Genomic DNA, 19636 nt, shown 5'->3' on the forward strand with positions numbered 1-19636 from the left:
AATTTTATAAGGTAGGGATTTAGTTTTTCAGTAGAAGCTCAGCCTAGAGTTGATCGACAGGTTAACTCCGAAATGAGTTGATCGACCGGTTACCCCCGAAATTGACCCTTAAGCTCGGGGGAATCGAAAACTATTGTATCTTTTCTAAAACGACACTCTCCTTGATTTCCACAATAATGTTTGCTTATGAAACCTTTTTTCACGTGGTTCTGGTCTCTTTTCGATTGCTTGACAAAGGGGAACAAAAAGAAAAACTTTATACACCAAAAGTAAAAAGGGGAAATCCCTTGATCAGGTCTTGGATGAGACCGAAGGTAAAGAGACCCCCCCTCCCCCCATGAAAAAGGGGCTATAAAAAAAGGACGAACTAATTTCGTATTTAAAGATATGGGTTTTTGGGTTTAGAAATTACATCCCCGAAAACCAGGGCTGGAGTATTAACTTGTTCTGCTTCGATAGAGTACTGTAACAGTAAGTGAAATAACAATCATTCGGCAGATTGCTCTTACTCTCATCCTTGGCTTGGGGAGTGCTCTCGTTGGGCTTACCTAACGGGTGAGGTTAGGTGCCATTACGACTAGTTGAATTTTGGGTCGTGACAAGTTTGAGCACATATCAATTAAAAAGTTGAATAGAACAGCATTGTAGCTAGCTAGCTTATTCTTCTGGCGTACTGGACCCTTTTAAAATGCGGTCCTTCCCCGGATTTTACGTGAACACGAGAAGTTTTGTGTATCAGACTGTCTTTTTCTTTACCGGACCCTGTTGCAACTCCCCCATGCTACAACAAGAAGATCACACAAAATTGAAGATTAAGTATTTGATTGGGGTATACACACAAATATTTTGTGTGTAATAAATTAATATTACGTATTACATCATCAACACAAAAAAAATTGTGTTTGTTTGGGGTATATAAATGGGTTAATACATTAATCCTGTTTTATTAAGTAAATTAGTTGATTGGAGTGCCACGGTCAGCTTTTGAGTGTGATTTTGAACAATTCAGCCAACTTTATTTTTTAGTTAACCAGAGCATAATAGCGCATCACATAATACAGCCTTCCAATTGCAAAATAGATTAAATGCTTAATTATAAGTCATACTGAGAGCTCTGAAAGTAAAGTCAAAACATCTCTTTTTCCTACATTTGACTAGTAGGACTAATAAACAACTGTTTGTTCGTTTGTATATTGTCTGTGTGTATACTAGGGTGTGAGTGCATGAAGAGAAGATGCTGTAGATAGATGACCTCTCATGCGATATTCAAAACTTTTTATTTATTTTTTCCCATTCAAAATTATTTATTGATGGTGGGATGAAAACGTAATCTAAAGTTAAAAAATTTGTCAATTCTTATTATATATTGTCGCACGGTGTCAATTTCCCGTTTGTTTAATGGCACTTTCATTGCTATTCGAAATTGAGCTGGACTAATTTGGTGGATGTTTGAACTCCATAATCTTTTTTCCCTGGCCCAGCCTTTTTTTTCCTGGTCCCTTATTTTACACCTAGAAGTAATTGGACATGGATGAAATTTAAAAATTGTCAGATTTACAGGTTTAATTGAAAAATAGTCAGAGTTTTAAAAGTAAACGAAATTTAGTCACTTTTTATGTAAAGATAATCTGAACGAAAATACTGTTCAAAATCCGAAAAATATTCCAGCATAATATACTGGAGTTCCAACATAATATACTGGTCCAGCATTATATAGGTGCTCCAATCTCCAGTATATTATGCTGGAACTTTCTGTGTGTCGGAGTTCCAGCATAATATGCATGAAGTTCATACACAGGTGCACCAATCTCCAGTATATTATGATGGAATTTCCGTGTTGCAGCAAAATACTGACTATTTTTCAATGACTTTACAAACGCTGACTATTTTTTAATTATCAGTTCGAAAACTAGCTAGCCGGTACTATTTTTACATTCCACATTGCTCTCGTGCATTGAGCTCCCAGTTATGCTGATTGTTGTTTGAAACTTCTACCACCCCACTTCCCCTTCTCCCTTTAATTCTTTCCTCTGGGATTGTCTAATGTCTATCATGCACTGTAACACAAAACATACTCTGTTAGTTCTTTAGCCAAAAGGCCGAGAAATGTATCATGGAAATATATGCGTTGTTCAGTTATCTTCTCTTGCTTAACCATGATTAATTGATATGCATTCTCAACTCATTAATTCATTTAGTTATGATAAATTCATATGATTGGTGTAAGCATGGAGTGCGAGTAAAATTTCACGTCAATTGAGGTGAGGTCTGTAGGAGGGATGGTTTTTGTAACTAATGGATAAAGTGTATTAAGTTTCCAATATATATTTATAAGCACTTATCCTTGCGACAAATTAAATGCCTTTTTTGTTTCCTGAAAAAGAATCTCCATCATGAACAGCATGAAAATAAGGAAAAGAAAAATTGGGGAACAATATACACGATAAAGTAAATCGACTAACTAATTGGTAATGAAGAAAAAAACGTCGTTAACTCCACACCCTTATGTGTTTAGGTATAAGTAATACAATCTGGTTAAGCTGTCAGCCCAAAACTTTATACACGTGTGTTTTGGGGTAAAAAAAAAAACATCTTGAAACTATATTTTCCTTTTCTTCATCTAATAAGAGAAGAAAGTTGATCCCCACACTTTCCCCCCAAAGAGGAAAAACAAGTTCCAAAAGAAGGAAAAAAACTACTCTTTGTTGGTGACAAAGATAATAAACAAACATTAGCGAATAGCGATAATTAAAGGTGAGTAAGAAAGTGAAGAAAAGTGGATGGAGTAACAATAGTTTAACAATAATACCATGATAAAAAAAAATGAAATAATTTAAAAAGGGGAAATTGATTGGCAGTTAATTTAAGGAGCAATTCTTCTACCATAATGTAGAACCATGACATGATTAGAAGGTGTTGTGTTGTCAGCAGCATCAGTAGTACTCCATATATGATCTCTTACATGTTGCAATGTCAAGAAAGGTTGTAGCTGTTGGCCTCTACATGTTATCTCTATCTGAAATTACGTACAGAGTCATTCCCATTCCATGCAAAAGCCATCACCACCACCAAATTTTTACATGCACCAACTCAACTCTATTAGTGAAATTAAACAACTTTGAATACAAGTGCAAACAAAACATGTAAATCAATTACAGAGCATAAGATACATAAATTGATTAATTATTTGCTATAATTAATCAAGCAATAGTGATTATGATTCATGATTAACTATAAACTGTGTTAGATGTGTGTATCTTATGCTTTGCATCTTTCTTCTGGATTTCATGGTATTCTTATTTTTCCTATGATTGATGTGGTGATACTAATATTGTCTCCTTTTGTCTTTTTTTTTCTTGAGCCGAGGGTCTTTCGGAAACAGCCTCTCTATTCCTTCGGGGTAGGGGTAAGGTTTGCGTACACACTACCCTCTCCATACCCAATTAGTGGGATTTTACTGGGTTGTTGTTGTTGTGTTAGATGTGTGTAATTCGGTATTAATTAAGTAGGGATATAGTTGGGGATATTTAACTTTTGCTTAAGTTCAGGGACTTTTGAGACATCCTCATAAAATACTCACACCTATGATACACTCGTTAAATGTGGGAATTTTAAAGCAAATGAAAGATCAATATAAGCAAAAAATAAAAATAAAAATGAAGATTAAGCAATTCAAACACTTCTTTCTTTGCTTCAACATGAACATTGCACATTAGATGTGCAATTGGTGATTTAAAATATACATGTAGACATACAAAAGCATAAAATGGACGAGGAAGATGTAATCTATGTTGTTTTTATCAAAAGTAAGATTAGTGGCATGAATTGTCACAAACCTACTGCCTTTATAACCATTTATTCTATTTTCTCTGTTCCATAATACATATGCAGTGCCTGCTTTACCTATCAATTTTCTCCTTTGCTTTACTTTCTTTGCATAACATTTTCGCAAAAGCTTAACATCTATTCAGTAATAGTGCAATTTTCTTATACAATCATGTAATCTAACAGGTTATAAACTAAATGCAACTGCCAATAATAAGTAAAACTAATAACTTGAACATATATCAATAACATATTATAATATTGTAGTATTAAATTAGACTGATAATGAAATCTTTTTTACACTGTATATGATATATACTAGTGAAATCAACATGCAACTTATAAATAAAGGAAAGAAATAAAGCAAGTGAGAAAGAGTGGTCAGCCATGAAAACCGACCAAATGGGTCGGAGCTGGGGCGGCCCACCCAGTCCCACGGTTGAAAACTTCCCCAACTTTAATCATGTTAGAGGCCATTTTAGACTTTGCTCTTTATCCAGAATGATTATACCTTAGACTTCTTCAAATGAATATGTACTCCCTGATTATGATGCAAAGATTTCCCATATTTTATTAATTCCGAGAATATTTATTTATCTTGACATTGACAGATAAATAATTTAGGGCAAAAAACAAAAGACAAAGAAAAGGTGAAGGGCCCAAAAGGTACGGCGAGGAATCGGCGTTTATCTCTATATTTTTCCATACTTAATACTCCAGTAGTCCAGTTATCAAAATCATATACCTATCAAAAAAAAAAAAAAAAACTCTACATGACTTGTACTACATATCGGTTACTTTATTATCCTATATTCATGCACGTCTCATTCACGTTAACCTTATAATAAACCAATAAAGGAAAAAGAACATAAAAATGTGAAATGAAGGTCAATATTCCTTCATGATTCATGAGGTGACTCTCTCCCTTTTTTAAAAACAATTTATGCATAAAACTTGGTTTCATTATTTTTTAAAAAAATTCTATATTAGGGGGAACTAAATATTTATTGATTGGTACATTTATTCCTTGTCTTAATCTGTAGACAACTTATTTATATTAGTCTCTTCGTACTTTTGTCTCTTCTGAATCATTCGTAATGATACTGCTGTAGACTAAATAGCTCATGCATTGCTTTCCTCCGACGTGTTCTTTCTTTTTAATTTAATTTATTTTCCTTATGGCTTGTTTTTTTTTTAAATGGACAAATGGTTGGTCGTGGATGAGATGATGGGATCTTTTTGATTATATCAAAGTGCAGCACTTAAGAGGAAAAAGAGAGGAAGAAAAGAAACGTTTTATTGAATATTAATCCAAAAATAAGAGGGAGTTGGGTCCTACAATTCTGCCATGGGAGAGCTGAGTTGAAACAAGCGAAAGCATGACGAAACTCATAGGCATATATAGAGTCATAATATTGATAACAGATAAGGGCATGCAAATTTGGGTTATTGAGAAGGACACGTGGAGGAAAAAGGATAGGATCCACGTGTGTTTTTCGTGACCCTACGATATGATTTCATGGCTTGTTAACATCAAACTTCTCACCTATGGTTTGTTTACCTACAATATAATTAAATAATTAAAAATAAATTTCTTATCGACTAAATTTTTAGATGAAATAATGAACCTACGATATGATTTCATGGCTTGTTAACATCAAACTTCTTACCTATGGTTTGTTTCAATATAATTAAATAATTAAAAATAAATTTCTTATCAACTAAATTTTTAGATGAAATAATATCACATACTTCAACATGATATTATAATATACAAAGGTCATGTCCTACATGTTTGGTAGGCATATTGAGACATAATATAATTAATTAAATAAAAGTAAACTCTCTTTAGCATTTTATGTTTTTTGATAAAATGATCATATAATTTAACGCTATTAATATATTTAAACACATTTTTATTTAATTACTTCCTATCATATGCACACTTAATTTTTTCATGAGTCAAAGTCAAGTACTTAGAAATTATTCTTGATAATGGGTGATATTAAAACCGTCCAAACAAAGATAAATTGAACATGTTCACTTTCTCTTTCCCTTCTTAAAAGTCAATGCACATTTGCGCTCAACAAAATCATTATTAAGCGCAAAACAGACCGTAGAAAAGGGAAAGAAAAGCGACCTACCAATCTTAATTTTGACATTTACTCTCTCATACAATTTTCATTGCTTAAGACTATTATCCTTAATATCAAAATGCTCCCTACATTGTGCTAATGATAATTACGAGACATAAAAATACGCACATGATATATATAAAAGTACATACACACCCACAAAACATTATAGTGATTAGTATGAGAATAAGTAATCCTAAGCAACCAAATCATTCTTAAGATTCTTTAAGCTACTTTTTTTCCTCTTTAAGCTATTTGCATATCTGTCTTTCTATGTGAAAAATTTAAACCCTACGTCTCTTCCATGCTTAATTCTAAATACAAAAAGAAGGGTATATGTGAGTTATATAATTAGGTCCAATTCGTGATATGGTTATATGCATCATGTCAATGGTCCTAACCGCTTAGATGTAAGTTGTAACCAATAGTGGGTTAGGTTAGGTTAAGGGAGAAGAGATAGAATTGTGCAAAGGAAAGAGAAAGATAATATTACAACATGAATTATCATTGATACCCTATTCCCTACCACTTAAAACTTTAATCATTGGTCACTTAGTTGCCATGACGTGTGGATTTATGGAAGTTTGAGTAACATAGACATGATAACCATGTCCATATATGATACCAAAACTGAAGTCAACTTGGGTAGGACATAAAAGAAGGGGCAAATAACATTAAGACGGCAAGGATGTAGCCGTTCGTGAATACTAAGAAGCAACATTAAATAAGTAAAAGCTACATTCTACGAAGGAGGCCACAATTACATAATGGGAATGCTTACAAATATATATATATATATATATATATATATATATATATATATATATATATATATATATATATATATATGCAGCGAGTAACACATAGAAGTAGAATTGGTTCTTTCTTATTTACTTGGTCAGTAGTTTACGTAAAGAAATATTTTCGTTGAGTTTAGATAGAGATTGTTGTAGATGCATATATTTAGGTGCTTTATTTGCGCTAAAGAACAAGGGTTGACCTCGTGGATACATATAATAAGTCCTAATTAACAAGTAACTAATAAGTAGGATGGAATGTTTAGGAAAAAGAATGTTATGTGTCATACATCCTAACAACCTAACATTAATGTATACAAGGTCTTATTTTTTAGTATGCGCTTTAGATAAAACCCTAATACCAGTTATTTCAGGTAGGTGGAGGATAAATTAATTTATTCCCTAGAAGCAACAAGGAAAAGAGAACGAAAATTTAGTTAATTATTTAGGAAGCATATATATATGGATTCTCAACCATAGCCGGTTGTTTCCAGATAATATTATCATTTAATTAATATGGAATGAATCTTAACGATATTCCTAACATCAAAATAAAAAAATTGAAGAAGAACAACAACTAAATGAGTGACGGTTTCTTTTGTCTACATGCATGCAAATCACTAAGGTCAAAGGAGGAGAAAGAGAAAAAGTAATAGCATCTTCATTCATCAGACATCTTGGTATTTTTATAAGTAATTAAAAAACAGTTAGCCTTGAGGGCAAGTAACAAACTTTCATATAACAAATTGATTTCCTATTTATATTATTAATCTTTTATCTTTAGATTATCAAGAGAAGTTGGCGAGATGTTGAGACAATAAGCGGTAAATATAGCTTCCTTTACATGGCTCATTTTGGCTAACTAACTAATAAAACGCATTAATTATTTTCATCAGCAAATAGACACAACATCATATGCATCTACAACACCATATATAACAAAATTATAAATCATTAATTTCCCATTGATGTACTAAAATGACAAATATAGCCATCTTCCGTTCTATTCTTCTAGCATTTAAGTCATTAGTTAAATGCAATTCTTTTGAAAGGGGAAGTGAAAAAAGAGTCATTGAGGAAGTATAGCTGAAAATCCAACACTCGACAAGAACCAAGAGTAGAAAATTTTCCATTGTTCTAACTAAGGTAAATGCAATAACGGATATTGAAATTATTGAGAATGATAGATGATACAATTTGGAAACATTTCGTAATGCTAGCATGCACTATATCCAGTATGCATCTACCTATAATTTAACGATTATCCTACAACTTAAGCTTGGCCTTCTCCTCCGATCTCTTAACTTGAAAATAACCTAATCTTTTCAGGATAAGCATATTTGGTAAGCAAAAAGAGAACAAATTCTTTTTAAAAAATCATTTCTGACCAGTATGATCAGGAAAAGAGTAGAAGAAAATTTGCAAGTCTAAAGGAGAAAGAACGCATATACAAGTACTGAATTATATTATCTTTTGAAGGAAAACAAAAGTTCTCATTAGCATATTGTTTACCTGTAATTGCTAAGTTTTTCTTTTCTAATTAGAACTTTATTGCTTTCTTCACTAAGGAGAAGAAAAGAAAAAGGTGACCGATCACTATACGAATTCTAGAGACTCTTGAAAACTCTACGCGATAGACTTGTTTGGTCTAATGAGGAAAAGGAACTGAAGAGGGAAAAAGAAGGTTTCATTTAAATAGATCTCTAATGTGCTAAGCATCCATATTCCCTTTGAGCACCTCATCAAAATGGAAAAAAGAACATATAGGTTTGAGCCATGGATGAAAAGGAAAGGTGGCGAGTAATTATGAGATGTCATGAGTGAAAAGAACTATTCTCCAAAAGAAACATAGCCATGATTCACAGAAGATTACAAAAAAAAAAGAGTTTAAGTTCAGATAATGCATTGTTTCTTTCTCGTTCGTGATGCATTTCTTTGATATATATAAGATTATTTCCAGCTCGCTTTTCTCTATACTTAAACAAGTAGTTATGTGCTTAACAATAGACACACTTAATTAACGCCATGCCGCCCTACTTGTTTCTAACGGAAGTCTTGCTACTAACCTTAGCGGCTTCATTTGCTAACTCTATACCAGGCCAGCGAATGCAGGATCTAGGGTTAGTGAGTATAGATTGATTTTGATCTTATATATGTATATATTTTAAATGTTTTTTATATGTATACATAGTTTGAACGGAAAGTAATGAATTTAGTTGACCCACGGAACCGTTCTCTATCTGGTTATGAGTTTGTATATCGGCTGCTTAGAATCCCAAAGGACTAAGTTCTCAAAGCTATCGGAGTAAAATGGCAGATGTCATTACAGAAAGATTGGAACATTACTTTCTTGGAAGTAAGAACGAAGCGAACCGTGAAAGTCATCAAAAGAAATGTGTTAAGGCTTATTCCTATTGTTATGTAATTTGAGTGATTTTGGGGCTGATAAGGTAGTATGTAGTTTTCTCCTGCGTTTCTTACTTTAGCCATACTCTAAAATCATTCAGCAATAGAATAAAAAGCATGGAGCTAATGATCCCTATATAATTTTTAGATATGCATTTCCTTAAGATGGAACAAGTTAAGATCGACCTTAAGCTAATAATACAAAAAGAGAAGAATTAATGTAGATGGCTACCTAGAAATGTACTTCCCACCTAATTATGAAGTTCTCTTAATCCATAAATATTACCCAAAATAAACCATTAATTAGTTCTGCTGTTTCTTTCATGTTTTTTGATCCCCACCAACCGTTGTAACATGTTATGGATTTACTGGTCCAAACAATTTGGTCTTAGTTCTACCTTGGAGTCTTACAGTTAACGGTTTTCGAGGCAAATATAAGGCATTTATACCAACACCATAAGGAAAATATCAAACGATAGAGTAAAATGAAAATAAATAAAGGAGCAGCTGTAGAGCAAAAATGGTACTTTACATACCTCTGATTCGTTTTCCAATTGGAGCTTATTGACCAAATACTTCAACACCAATCGTATCGTCATCCTCCCATCTCTTGAACAATTAGGAACCAACCAGATTAAAAGAAAAGTTGTGTCAAAATGAAAGAAATATGAAGTCCAAAAAAGAAACCAAAAAAATAGAAAAAAAGAAAGGAAAACTTCAAAGTAGATGGGATTATATTTCTTACTTGATTCTAAGGTAGCTCTTCGATATCTGTGGCAAAAGGGGTTCTTTTGCTCTGCATTATAAAGCAAAGTAGACAAATTAGTCATGCATACTTTGAAGTAAAATATAATTAAGAGAGTAAATAAGCAAGAAAAAAGACAATGGAAAAAAAGAAGAAGCAACATTTTTGTTTTACACTTACTGATTTAAGGATGCTTGTAGGGAAAACCATAACCCAGAATGTGGTCTTTTTGGAGGATCAATGACCCTGAAATCTATATTAGTACTTGGTCCAGGAACTCCTATTCCGGCATGAAGTACTGGAAATGGCCGAGGGCTAAAATATGATCCTGCTGCTGAAAGTAGAGGCATAAAATTAGGATCAATATTTTGTTGGATTTGCATAGGTCTAAAACCCCAGTTAATCTCTTGGTGATGTTGTGGAAACATTGGAGAAGAACTCGTAATTCCTGGATTTTGCAAAAACAATGATGTACTAGTAGTCATAACAAGCTGCTGTTTGGGAGGTGGTGGTGCTCTAAATTCAGGAATATTATGATGTTGAAATATGGATTTTCCTTGTAATTCAGAACTACTTAGTTGCAATAGATCAAGTTCCACTGGTCCTCTTTCTGGCTTGTTCTTCTCATTGTTTGTGGCTGTGCCAATACTCAGCTGAAGCCACCCTTCATCTTCCTCCTTGTCTTTAGCCTTTTCTTGAATGTTAATATCGTTGTTATCTTTGGAAGTAGAACCGGTTTCGTTAATACTTCCGGTTCTTGATTCATCTTCAGCCATTGAAGAATTTGGCTGCTGTTCAATCAGTGCTAGATCAGATCCTAATAAACAATCTCCTGCACGTTGGCTATAATATTCATATCCTTCTTCTGCTAATTGGCTCATACGACTAAAACTCTCGTAATAACCATAAACACTGCTCTGATGATTCTGTTTAGAAAGGTTTTGAGAAGGATTAATCATGGTCATATTGAAATCCCCACAAAGTAATTACCAAAACCCAAAAAGGAGAAGAAGGCGCTGTTGTTGAAAGTTTCCTTGATCTCTCTAATGTAAGCCATGAATAAATGAGAACTCAAGAATATTCTTAATCTTCTTGTTTAACTCTACAAATTGGAAAAAGGAGGAAAGATCTGCTTTAGAGGTTCTGGGCAGAAAAACCATGCTTTCTTGGTATTATGGAGATAGAGATACCCATTGACTAGCAGAGGATAAACTGTGTCTAAAGTTGTTTCTTTTATAATATGTGCTGTTTTTATCCTCGACAAAACATCAACGGAAAAGTAGGAGAATAATACCTGCAAATCTCACTTTCCATTAATTCTCTTTGTTTGGAAGCTTGTAAGGGATGAAATAGTTTTTTCCGCAGAGAGGTAAAAATAGACGGTGGTTAGTCACTTCTTCTTGCACATCTCTCTATATAAAATATAACATATACTCTCTCCGTCCAATTTATATAATGGTATTTCTTTTGTAATCTATACCAAAAAAGGTATATTTTTATCTTTAAAAATATTTTATTTTAAATATTTTATTTTATCTTTGATGAGATAAAATAATTTATAACTACATAAATATTTACGGCGTATTTATTTTGACTGTAAATTTGAAAAAAATTAAACTTTGTATCCAGTCAAATTCTATCACATAAATTGAGACAAAGGAAGAAATACTAACTAATAAGTACGCCTTCCATTCACTTTACTTGTCCACAATGGACTTGACACACCCCTTAATAAATGATAAATAAAGTATATATTTTATAATAATACATATAACAATAATAGCATTTTAAGACGTCTTGGAAATAATTTAGGAAATGAATAGTTAATGACGAGAGTAATTTTTTTTTTAATTTTTTCTTTATTTACTAAAATTGACAAATAAAAATAAATATATATTTTTAGTATAACGAACAAGTAAAAATTTGACATTGTAAAACTTAGTCTATTATATCTATCTTTTATTTTTATTGAAGGTCTACAAATATTGATCTTTTGACTTAATTAATGAAAGAAATACATGTTCCACCTTTATAAAAGTGCAGTAGCCCCCCAAGGGGATGGGGTGGAGAGAGAGCGGGGAGGGGGTGGAGAGAGAGAATGTCAGCCCCAAATTATCACAAAAGTTATCTCTTTCTCCAGATATCACATAAAGGTCCTTTTTAGCTTTTAATCCATGTCTTTTGGGCATCTAAGCCTTGCTTGGAATTCGCAATTCTTTTTTGCACTCAATTCATGTTTGATTAGAAATCTAATCTTACTAATTAATTTTCCATTCCGTGTAAGCAGATTACAGATCATTGAAGCTTTTTAGACAAAACGGTAACTTCATTTTCATTAAAGATTTTCTAATACAAGTATTTGTTAATTCAAACAAGCTTATATATGCCCGGTAATCTAGTGTTGGAGTTTGTAAAAACATAAAATAGACACAAAAAAGTAACTAATATTTTCTTTATCTTTTTGCTGCTTTTCTTTTTTGTACTAGTGCGTTCAGTAAAATATATGTACACGAAAGAAATGTAAATTGCCTTTTAAAATATGTGTCTAGAGTCAATTAGTAAAGAACATGCAAAGAATTTTAAAATGACTACACTAAGTTAATATTAAACAACAAGTAACTTAATAAATAAAAATATATAAGAAGTTGTCATTTGTTAAAGTGAGTACGAAAAGAAAATTAATGACAATCCACTTAGTATTATTTTAATTTGTTTTATTCTTATTGCATAAAGTTTGAATTTGCACCAATTGGGCTTTTAATACTATATTATACAGATTTATATGATAAATTTTAAAAAAGATGACTGGCTTGTTTTTTTTTTAATTTTTTGCAAATTAATTAATTTACAGATTTTTTTTGTTAAATTGATTCAAGGACTTAATAATTTGTTCTAAACATTAATGAAAATAAATTGTTGTTGTTGATTCAAATCTTAATATTAGCTCATCCTAAGTTTAAGTGTATGTTTGTAATTATAATTATTATTCAATAAGAATTTTATGCTCAAAAGAATAAAAAAAATCATGGCATTTCACTTTTGGTTCTTTACTTGAGTAGTATCATTAGTGTTATTGACTTTTACCAACAATTCTTTTTATTTTATATTCTTAAAATTAAAATATTCTTACTTAAGCTTGATACATAAATTTTAGAAATTTGAAATCAATGAATTTTGAGATTACTCTTAAGCATGGTTTAATAACCAAAACTTTATTTAATTTTAAAATTCTAAAACATAAGAAAAATAATTAATGACTATTTATTATTTACAAAATTATTCATAAACCTTTAAAAAAGAACTCCTAAAATTGGAAAAAGAAAAGAAAAATAAGGACTCCTAAGAAAGAAAAGAAAAACAAGGATTACAAAACTAATAGTCGGAAACATTAAAACATGACACCTAAACTGCTACATCCAAATGTAGCTGATGATATGAATGACCCCTAAAATTGGAAGGAAATTGAAAGTAATGGAATTAAATGATATAATTTTTCATATCAAAATTTTAAATATTAGAGAAATAATTAAATAATTATTTCAAATATTAGAAAAAGGAATTAAATGACTATTCCCACATATTAAAAAAATAACTTAAATTACTATTTTGTCTAATATAAAAACTTCTTTTACTAGATAAAAAAGATGCTTCTTTCCTCAACACATACCAGATAGGAATATGTAACTTCTAAACTTCTTCAGAAATCATGATCTTTCTTCGTAGAAATCTTTGGCATGTCTTAACTGTTAATAAGTATGACAGAATAAGCAAAAAGGAACTAAAATCGTAGAATAAAACAACCCTCACTTACTTAGTTTTCATACTATGTCTTTCTTTGCTCCAAATACTCAAATTGAGTAACACCAGAGAAGGACCACTCTCGAGTTCATCACCGAAGAACTCATGGCAAATAAATAACTTGATGATAGGTACAACCGATATGTATCTTTGGCCAAAACAATGAAATAATTCTAAAATTTAATATTTATTCACTTCTCCTTATTCGAAAATCTAAATTATGTTGATGAATACATTAACCAACCATAATATAAACCCTGGTGTTCATAGAGAATACAGAGTTATTAACCTCTTTAATAACGATATTAAATAGTAATAAGTCTCCTACCAATTTTTACGTATTCTTTTTTCCTTTTGAAACCACACAATTTTAACTTCTCTTTCATAGGGATATATTATATAATATGTTTCCTGTTATAATATCCTATATATTTCTTTCCCTTTTTTTAACCTACAGCCAATCTTTCTTCGTATGGGACTAATTATTTGAGGAACGTTTCCCACTTCTTTGTTTTCCTTTTGTCTTATGACAATTTATTTTTTGCTATAAATATTTGTATATTAAATAGTAATAAGCTTCCTACCAATTTTCTCGTATTCTTTTTTCCTTTTGAAACCACACAATTTTAACTTCTCTTTCATAGGGATATATTATATAATAAGTTTCCTGTTATAATATCCTATATATTTTGTTTTCCTTTTTTTAACCTACAGCCAATCTTTCTTCGTATGGGACTAATTACTTGAGGAACGTTTCCCACTTCTTTCTTTTCCTTTTGTCTTATGACAATTTATTTTTTGCTATAAATATTTTTATTTGTATTTACAATTCTATCCCATTTAGAGTACACCTAACGAAGGGTAAAAATGACGAACGACATTTCGCTAAGGGCATTCGTGCTTTTAATATAACTAGCTTTACTGTATGTGCGTTGCACTTGAATTTTACATATGTCAATAAAAGTATATAGAATATAGATTTAAAAAGAATTATGAATATAAACTTGAACTTATAATAAGGATTAAACAAGATTAGAAAAATTTAATCTTTAACTCTCTGACTAAAATAAAATAATAACTAAATTGCTTTCAATTACTGTAAACCGTGTTCATAAGCTAAATATTCAGTAGTATTTTTCTATAATTTATAAATATTTATTAACCTTGCTTGATGGTCTAATAACTATGGAGAAAATTACAAAATGTCGTAATGCACTTCAAAGTATCTATAACTAACATTTACATTTTTAAGTTTCTTTATTATATTTATATTTACGTTAACTTCTCTTCAAATATATACATCATAAAGAGTCTTAGCAAGAAAATCATTGTTATTTGGTAAACCCTTAATTTAAATAATAATTGACTTCTTAAAACAAATTTAAAGCGACAATGATGTTCTACGAGGTAATACATAGAAGGAAATGGGTTCAAATATTATTTTAAGGAAATAATTCTAGTTAAAATAAGAAAAAAATTAATAAGTACTAAAATTTTAGTTGATTTCAAAGTACTATATTTTAGGAAAATGATTAAATCACTATTCAATAATATTAGGGAACTAATTAAATAATTAATCCTACATATTAGAAAAAATATGAACTCTATTTTTAAAGGAATAAAAAAGGCGAACACATTTCGGTAGGAGGTTTCGTGTTTATATATATATATATATATATATATATATATATGATTATCTATTTTTCCTCGCAGTACGTGCTTCGTAGGAAGATCAAAGACTTTAGCTGGAGAAAGATACTCATAACCAAGAAATGGAGGCTTTCCGAAATCTTCAAGAAAAAGTTCACCTTTTTGCAAAACTTTCCCAACAAGTTAATCGTTTTGTTTGTCCAATATAATGTGTACAGAAAACTATAGTCTAGGGTTGATAAATTTGGATTAATAATCTTAGAATTATTTAATAAGTACTTATGATTTGCTTGGTTTATTGAATTAAAAAGTGATATGCGTACGAGATATAATCTAAAATGTTTTTGGTCTTAACTAGATAGATTTAGATAAATTTTTGTTTTCAATTATAACCTTAATATTTTTTATTTTAAATTGGATAGATTTAGACAAATTTTTGCTTCCAATTTTAACCTTGATCTTCTTAAGAATAAATCTGGCAGAAGGGCGATTTTGTCATTGTACTTACTTAATCCATATATGGCTTATCCTAGAACTGTAATCACAATCCATGTATAACCGGTATAAGATTATAACCAGATTCAACGACAACAATTATACCTCAATCCTACATGAATATTTAATATCATAAATGTGTTGTTTGAGTCCATCATATTCCAATACTCCTTATTACATATTATTTCGCAGTAAGAGTTCTCTAATATACTGTAGTGGTTATATTTTTAATCAGCTAAGAAAATTGGAATCACCTATAGGGATGTTCATCTTCCATTATTTTCTATCTTACACTAAATCTGTCTGGATTCTTAGATTCTTTTCGAGCTAACTTTTTGTTACTCCCTCCTTTTCAATTTATTTGAACTTATTTGACTGGACACGGAGTTTAAGAAAAAATGAAGACTTTTGGAATTTGTGATCCAAAACAAGTTAAAAAGGAATCTAGAGTATTTGTGTGGTTATAAAAGCTTCTCATTAAAGGTACAATTGTAAGTTTAAGTTAAATTATTACCAAATTTAGACATGCGTCATTTCTTTTGAAACGAATAAAAAAAATAGATTCATATAAACTGGATCTGAGGGACTATATGATTATTTACATACTCCGGGTGACCAACGAGCCCTTAGATTTTTTTGTAGTCGACTGATAAAAACTCAACAATATAGGCTAACATGATTTCTGTGTCCAACAATAATAATCAAAGGTGATCCTGTCAATCCTTATTACTTGGCATTTAATATTTTGGCACATTTATCACGAAAAGAGCATATTTCTGTTCACTGATAGAATAATTTTTTTTTTCTTTCTCTATCAGATTAAAATGACACGTGCAAGGTGAGCTTTGGCGTAACTGGTAAAATTGATGTCATGTAACCAAAAGGTCACAGGTTCGAGCCGTGAAAATAGTCGGACTGCGTATGATAGACTTTTGTGGTCTGACCCTTCCCCGAACCCAGCACATAACATGAACTTAGTGCAACGGACTTCCCTTTTTAATTAAAGTGACCTGTATATAACAATTATCAGTGGAATGACGTAAAGACATATAATTAGTCTATATACATAGGGTTATAGTATAGTAGTCAGTACTTAGTAATAGTATATACACTGCCCATATACGAGTGCAATGAAAGGCTCAAATTACTAAGTGTGCAATTATAAAGAAATGAATGACATAAAAAGAAAAGAAAAACATAAAAAAGGGAGGGTTTTGGAAAACATGATGGCGTTTTCTCAAAACACTAAACTGCAGAAGACATTCCCTTCTTCCTCTGAGTTTTCTCCTTCACCCGATGCTTTACATTCAGAAGCATGGAGCATGTGCTTCCCACTCTCCCTGCAAACCAACTGTACATTTTTAATGACTTGTCTAACTATTTAAACTATTTCTGCAATTTTGTTGTACTAAAGTTATTGTTCAAAAACTCAAATGCTTGTACTTGAGAATTTATTTTTAATGAGTGATATCAGAAATGGAAGCCATTGCTGGTCTTTGCTGCCTCTCTTGCTAAAAAGCTGAATCTTATTCTTTTCCAGCTAACCCCATATATATAATACTGTCAACTTCTCTTTCTTAATTAGCTTGGGGCCATTAGGTCACAAGGATTTGTGGTTATCCTGATATAAAATTCGGGATTAAATTTGTGCAGTGTTTAGTTTTGAAAATTAATTAAAATCATAATCAAAATTTAAGCAAAAATCTCGAAATTATCTATTTCATATAGAAGGTGAAACTATAATTTCTGGATAATTTTATCTTGAATTAACTAACAGATACCTTTAGCACTTTCTTTCTTTTGTATGTGTGCGCTAGAGCGTTGGTCTCTCAGCATATAAGTAGGTTGTTCTCATAAACTAAACATTTATACCTTAAGAGATAGAAACTTATTTCTAATAATTAATGACGCCATTGGAAAATTGTTGTGGACATCAAGTTAGGCATAAGTTAACTGCCGCAAAAAAAAAAAAAAGATTGGAAATATTGCAGTATACAACAATAAAAAGAAAAAAAGTTGAGGCAAGGAGCTAGGGTCGGAAGGAGCCGGGTTTTATTGTCCTATTTCCCCTTTGTAAGAAAAAATTTAATTGATAGCAAGAGAGATGAACTGTCAATATTCCTCATGATTTTACCTTTTGTCTGCGAACAAATACATACTTTAGGATTAGCGAATGAAGTTTCTTAGACTGACGTTAGTATGAAGTTGAGGCACATAAACAAGTAAGTGTTATATCGGGTAACCTAAAGTGAAGTTACACTACACCGGGGCGGGTTCAAAATTATAAGAAGATGAGTGCACTGTTACATGAGTATGGATTGATTTTGTCATACCCTTTAAACTCATCCAGCTTTGGAATTCTAGTTCAACCATCGAGGAGTATCGTTAACCAGAGTTATCGAATTTAAGCCCTACAAATGGAGAACTTTTTGAAGAGGAACATTTGACACCTTTATTGCGGAAGATTATGGATCAACTAGCATATAATTACACAAAGTAAATAGAGAAGAAAAAATTACAAAAATTTAACAAAGTTCAATTAAGCCTAATTCTCCGGATAGAAACAGTAAACAGTTTTAATAGACCTATTTGATCGACACAGATCTAAATTAATGAGTTTCAAATATTGAATGATTTAAAAGAAAAAAGGACTCTAGTTCAAAAAGATCCCTTTCGGGGACCCGTTTGTGTTTTCCTTTCCATTAGAGCAAGTGGTAATGGCTTTTCTTTTTGTTTGTTTAGTAAAATTGTAGTCCGTGGTGTGTCCCCGCTTGAGATAGTTGAAATGAGACTTGACTTGAAAGCAAATTCATGCAAATATTGTTTCATTTGTTTTTCTTAAAAAGTTGCACTCCATAAAAAAGGATGGATCTTTCCATCTCGTCATCATACCATCATCATGACTTCTCAGTTCCACACTCTAAGTGCGATCGGAACTCTCAACTCCTAATTCTCATCTTATATTTTATGTTAGACGGATTTTAGTCCTCTGATCTCCATCATTCTAAATTCTTACTTGAATAAGAGATACATGTCTGACTTTAAATTAATGTTCATAATTAAAAAATAATAATGGTCTAGCTTTAATTAATTAAAACTAGGTCTTAACCAAAAATAATTTCATGTATAATTTTCACAATTTTTGATATTTACTCCTACAGACTTCATCTCTAGCACCAAGATTTATCTTAATAATTTGATAACAAAGAAAATCCTGCATTAGAGAAATCTTATAGATTTTTACTGTAGAAACTTAGTTATTTAGGAGAAGAGAATAAGCTTGTATTCAGTGTACCACAGTGAGTACATTAAGCTGTCACGATCCCAATTTCCCTCAATAGGATGTCGTGATGACACCTAGTCTCTAAGATTAGGTAAACCTAACACCTACCGAAATGATAACAGATTCTACTAAACAACTATTAAACATCAACTGAAAATTTCGATATAAGCCAATAATCTCAACATGATACAGTATCCCAAAATCGGTAGTACAAGTCATAAGCTTTTCTAAGAGTCACTAGAAATAACAATACATCACTTTCCCGGAATAATAGGAAATATTGGAAATAAAATACAACAGAAGGTGACTTCGGAGCCTGCGAACATCCAACATGTGTACCTTGAAGTCTCCGGCCGCACATGCATAAGTCTCAGAACCAACTCGATCCGAAGTACCTGGTTCTGCACAAAAATATGCAGAAGCGTAGCAGCAGTACACCACAGTGGTACCCAGTAAGTAAAAAACCTAACCTCGATAGAGTAGTTACGAGGCTAGGTCAAGA

The 19636-nt window shown here is 31.4% G+C and overlaps 1 protein-coding gene across 1 annotated transcript; it reads right to left on the reverse strand.

The window, feature by feature from the left end:
- Positions 1-2472: 2472 nt before the first annotated feature.
- Positions 2473-11307, reverse strand: LOC104099256 (uncharacterized). Its single transcript, XM_009606192.4, has 4 exons — positions 10089-11307; positions 9909-9959; positions 9700-9772; positions 2473-3016 (listed from the first exon to the last, which is right to left on the reverse strand). Exons 1-4 carry the CDS (start codon positions 10871-10873, stop codon positions 2864-2866), a joined length of 1062 nt encoding a protein of 353 aa, XP_009604487.1. The 5' UTR covers positions 10874-11307; the 3' UTR covers positions 2473-2863.
- Positions 11308-19636: the final 8329 nt, after the last annotated feature.

Source organism: Nicotiana tomentosiformis, chromosome 11, assembly GCF_000390325.3.
Source record: "Nicotiana tomentosiformis chromosome 11, ASM39032v3, whole genome shotgun sequence".
Lineage (NCBI taxonomy): Eukaryota > Viridiplantae > Streptophyta > Magnoliopsida > Solanales > Solanaceae > Nicotiana > Nicotiana tomentosiformis.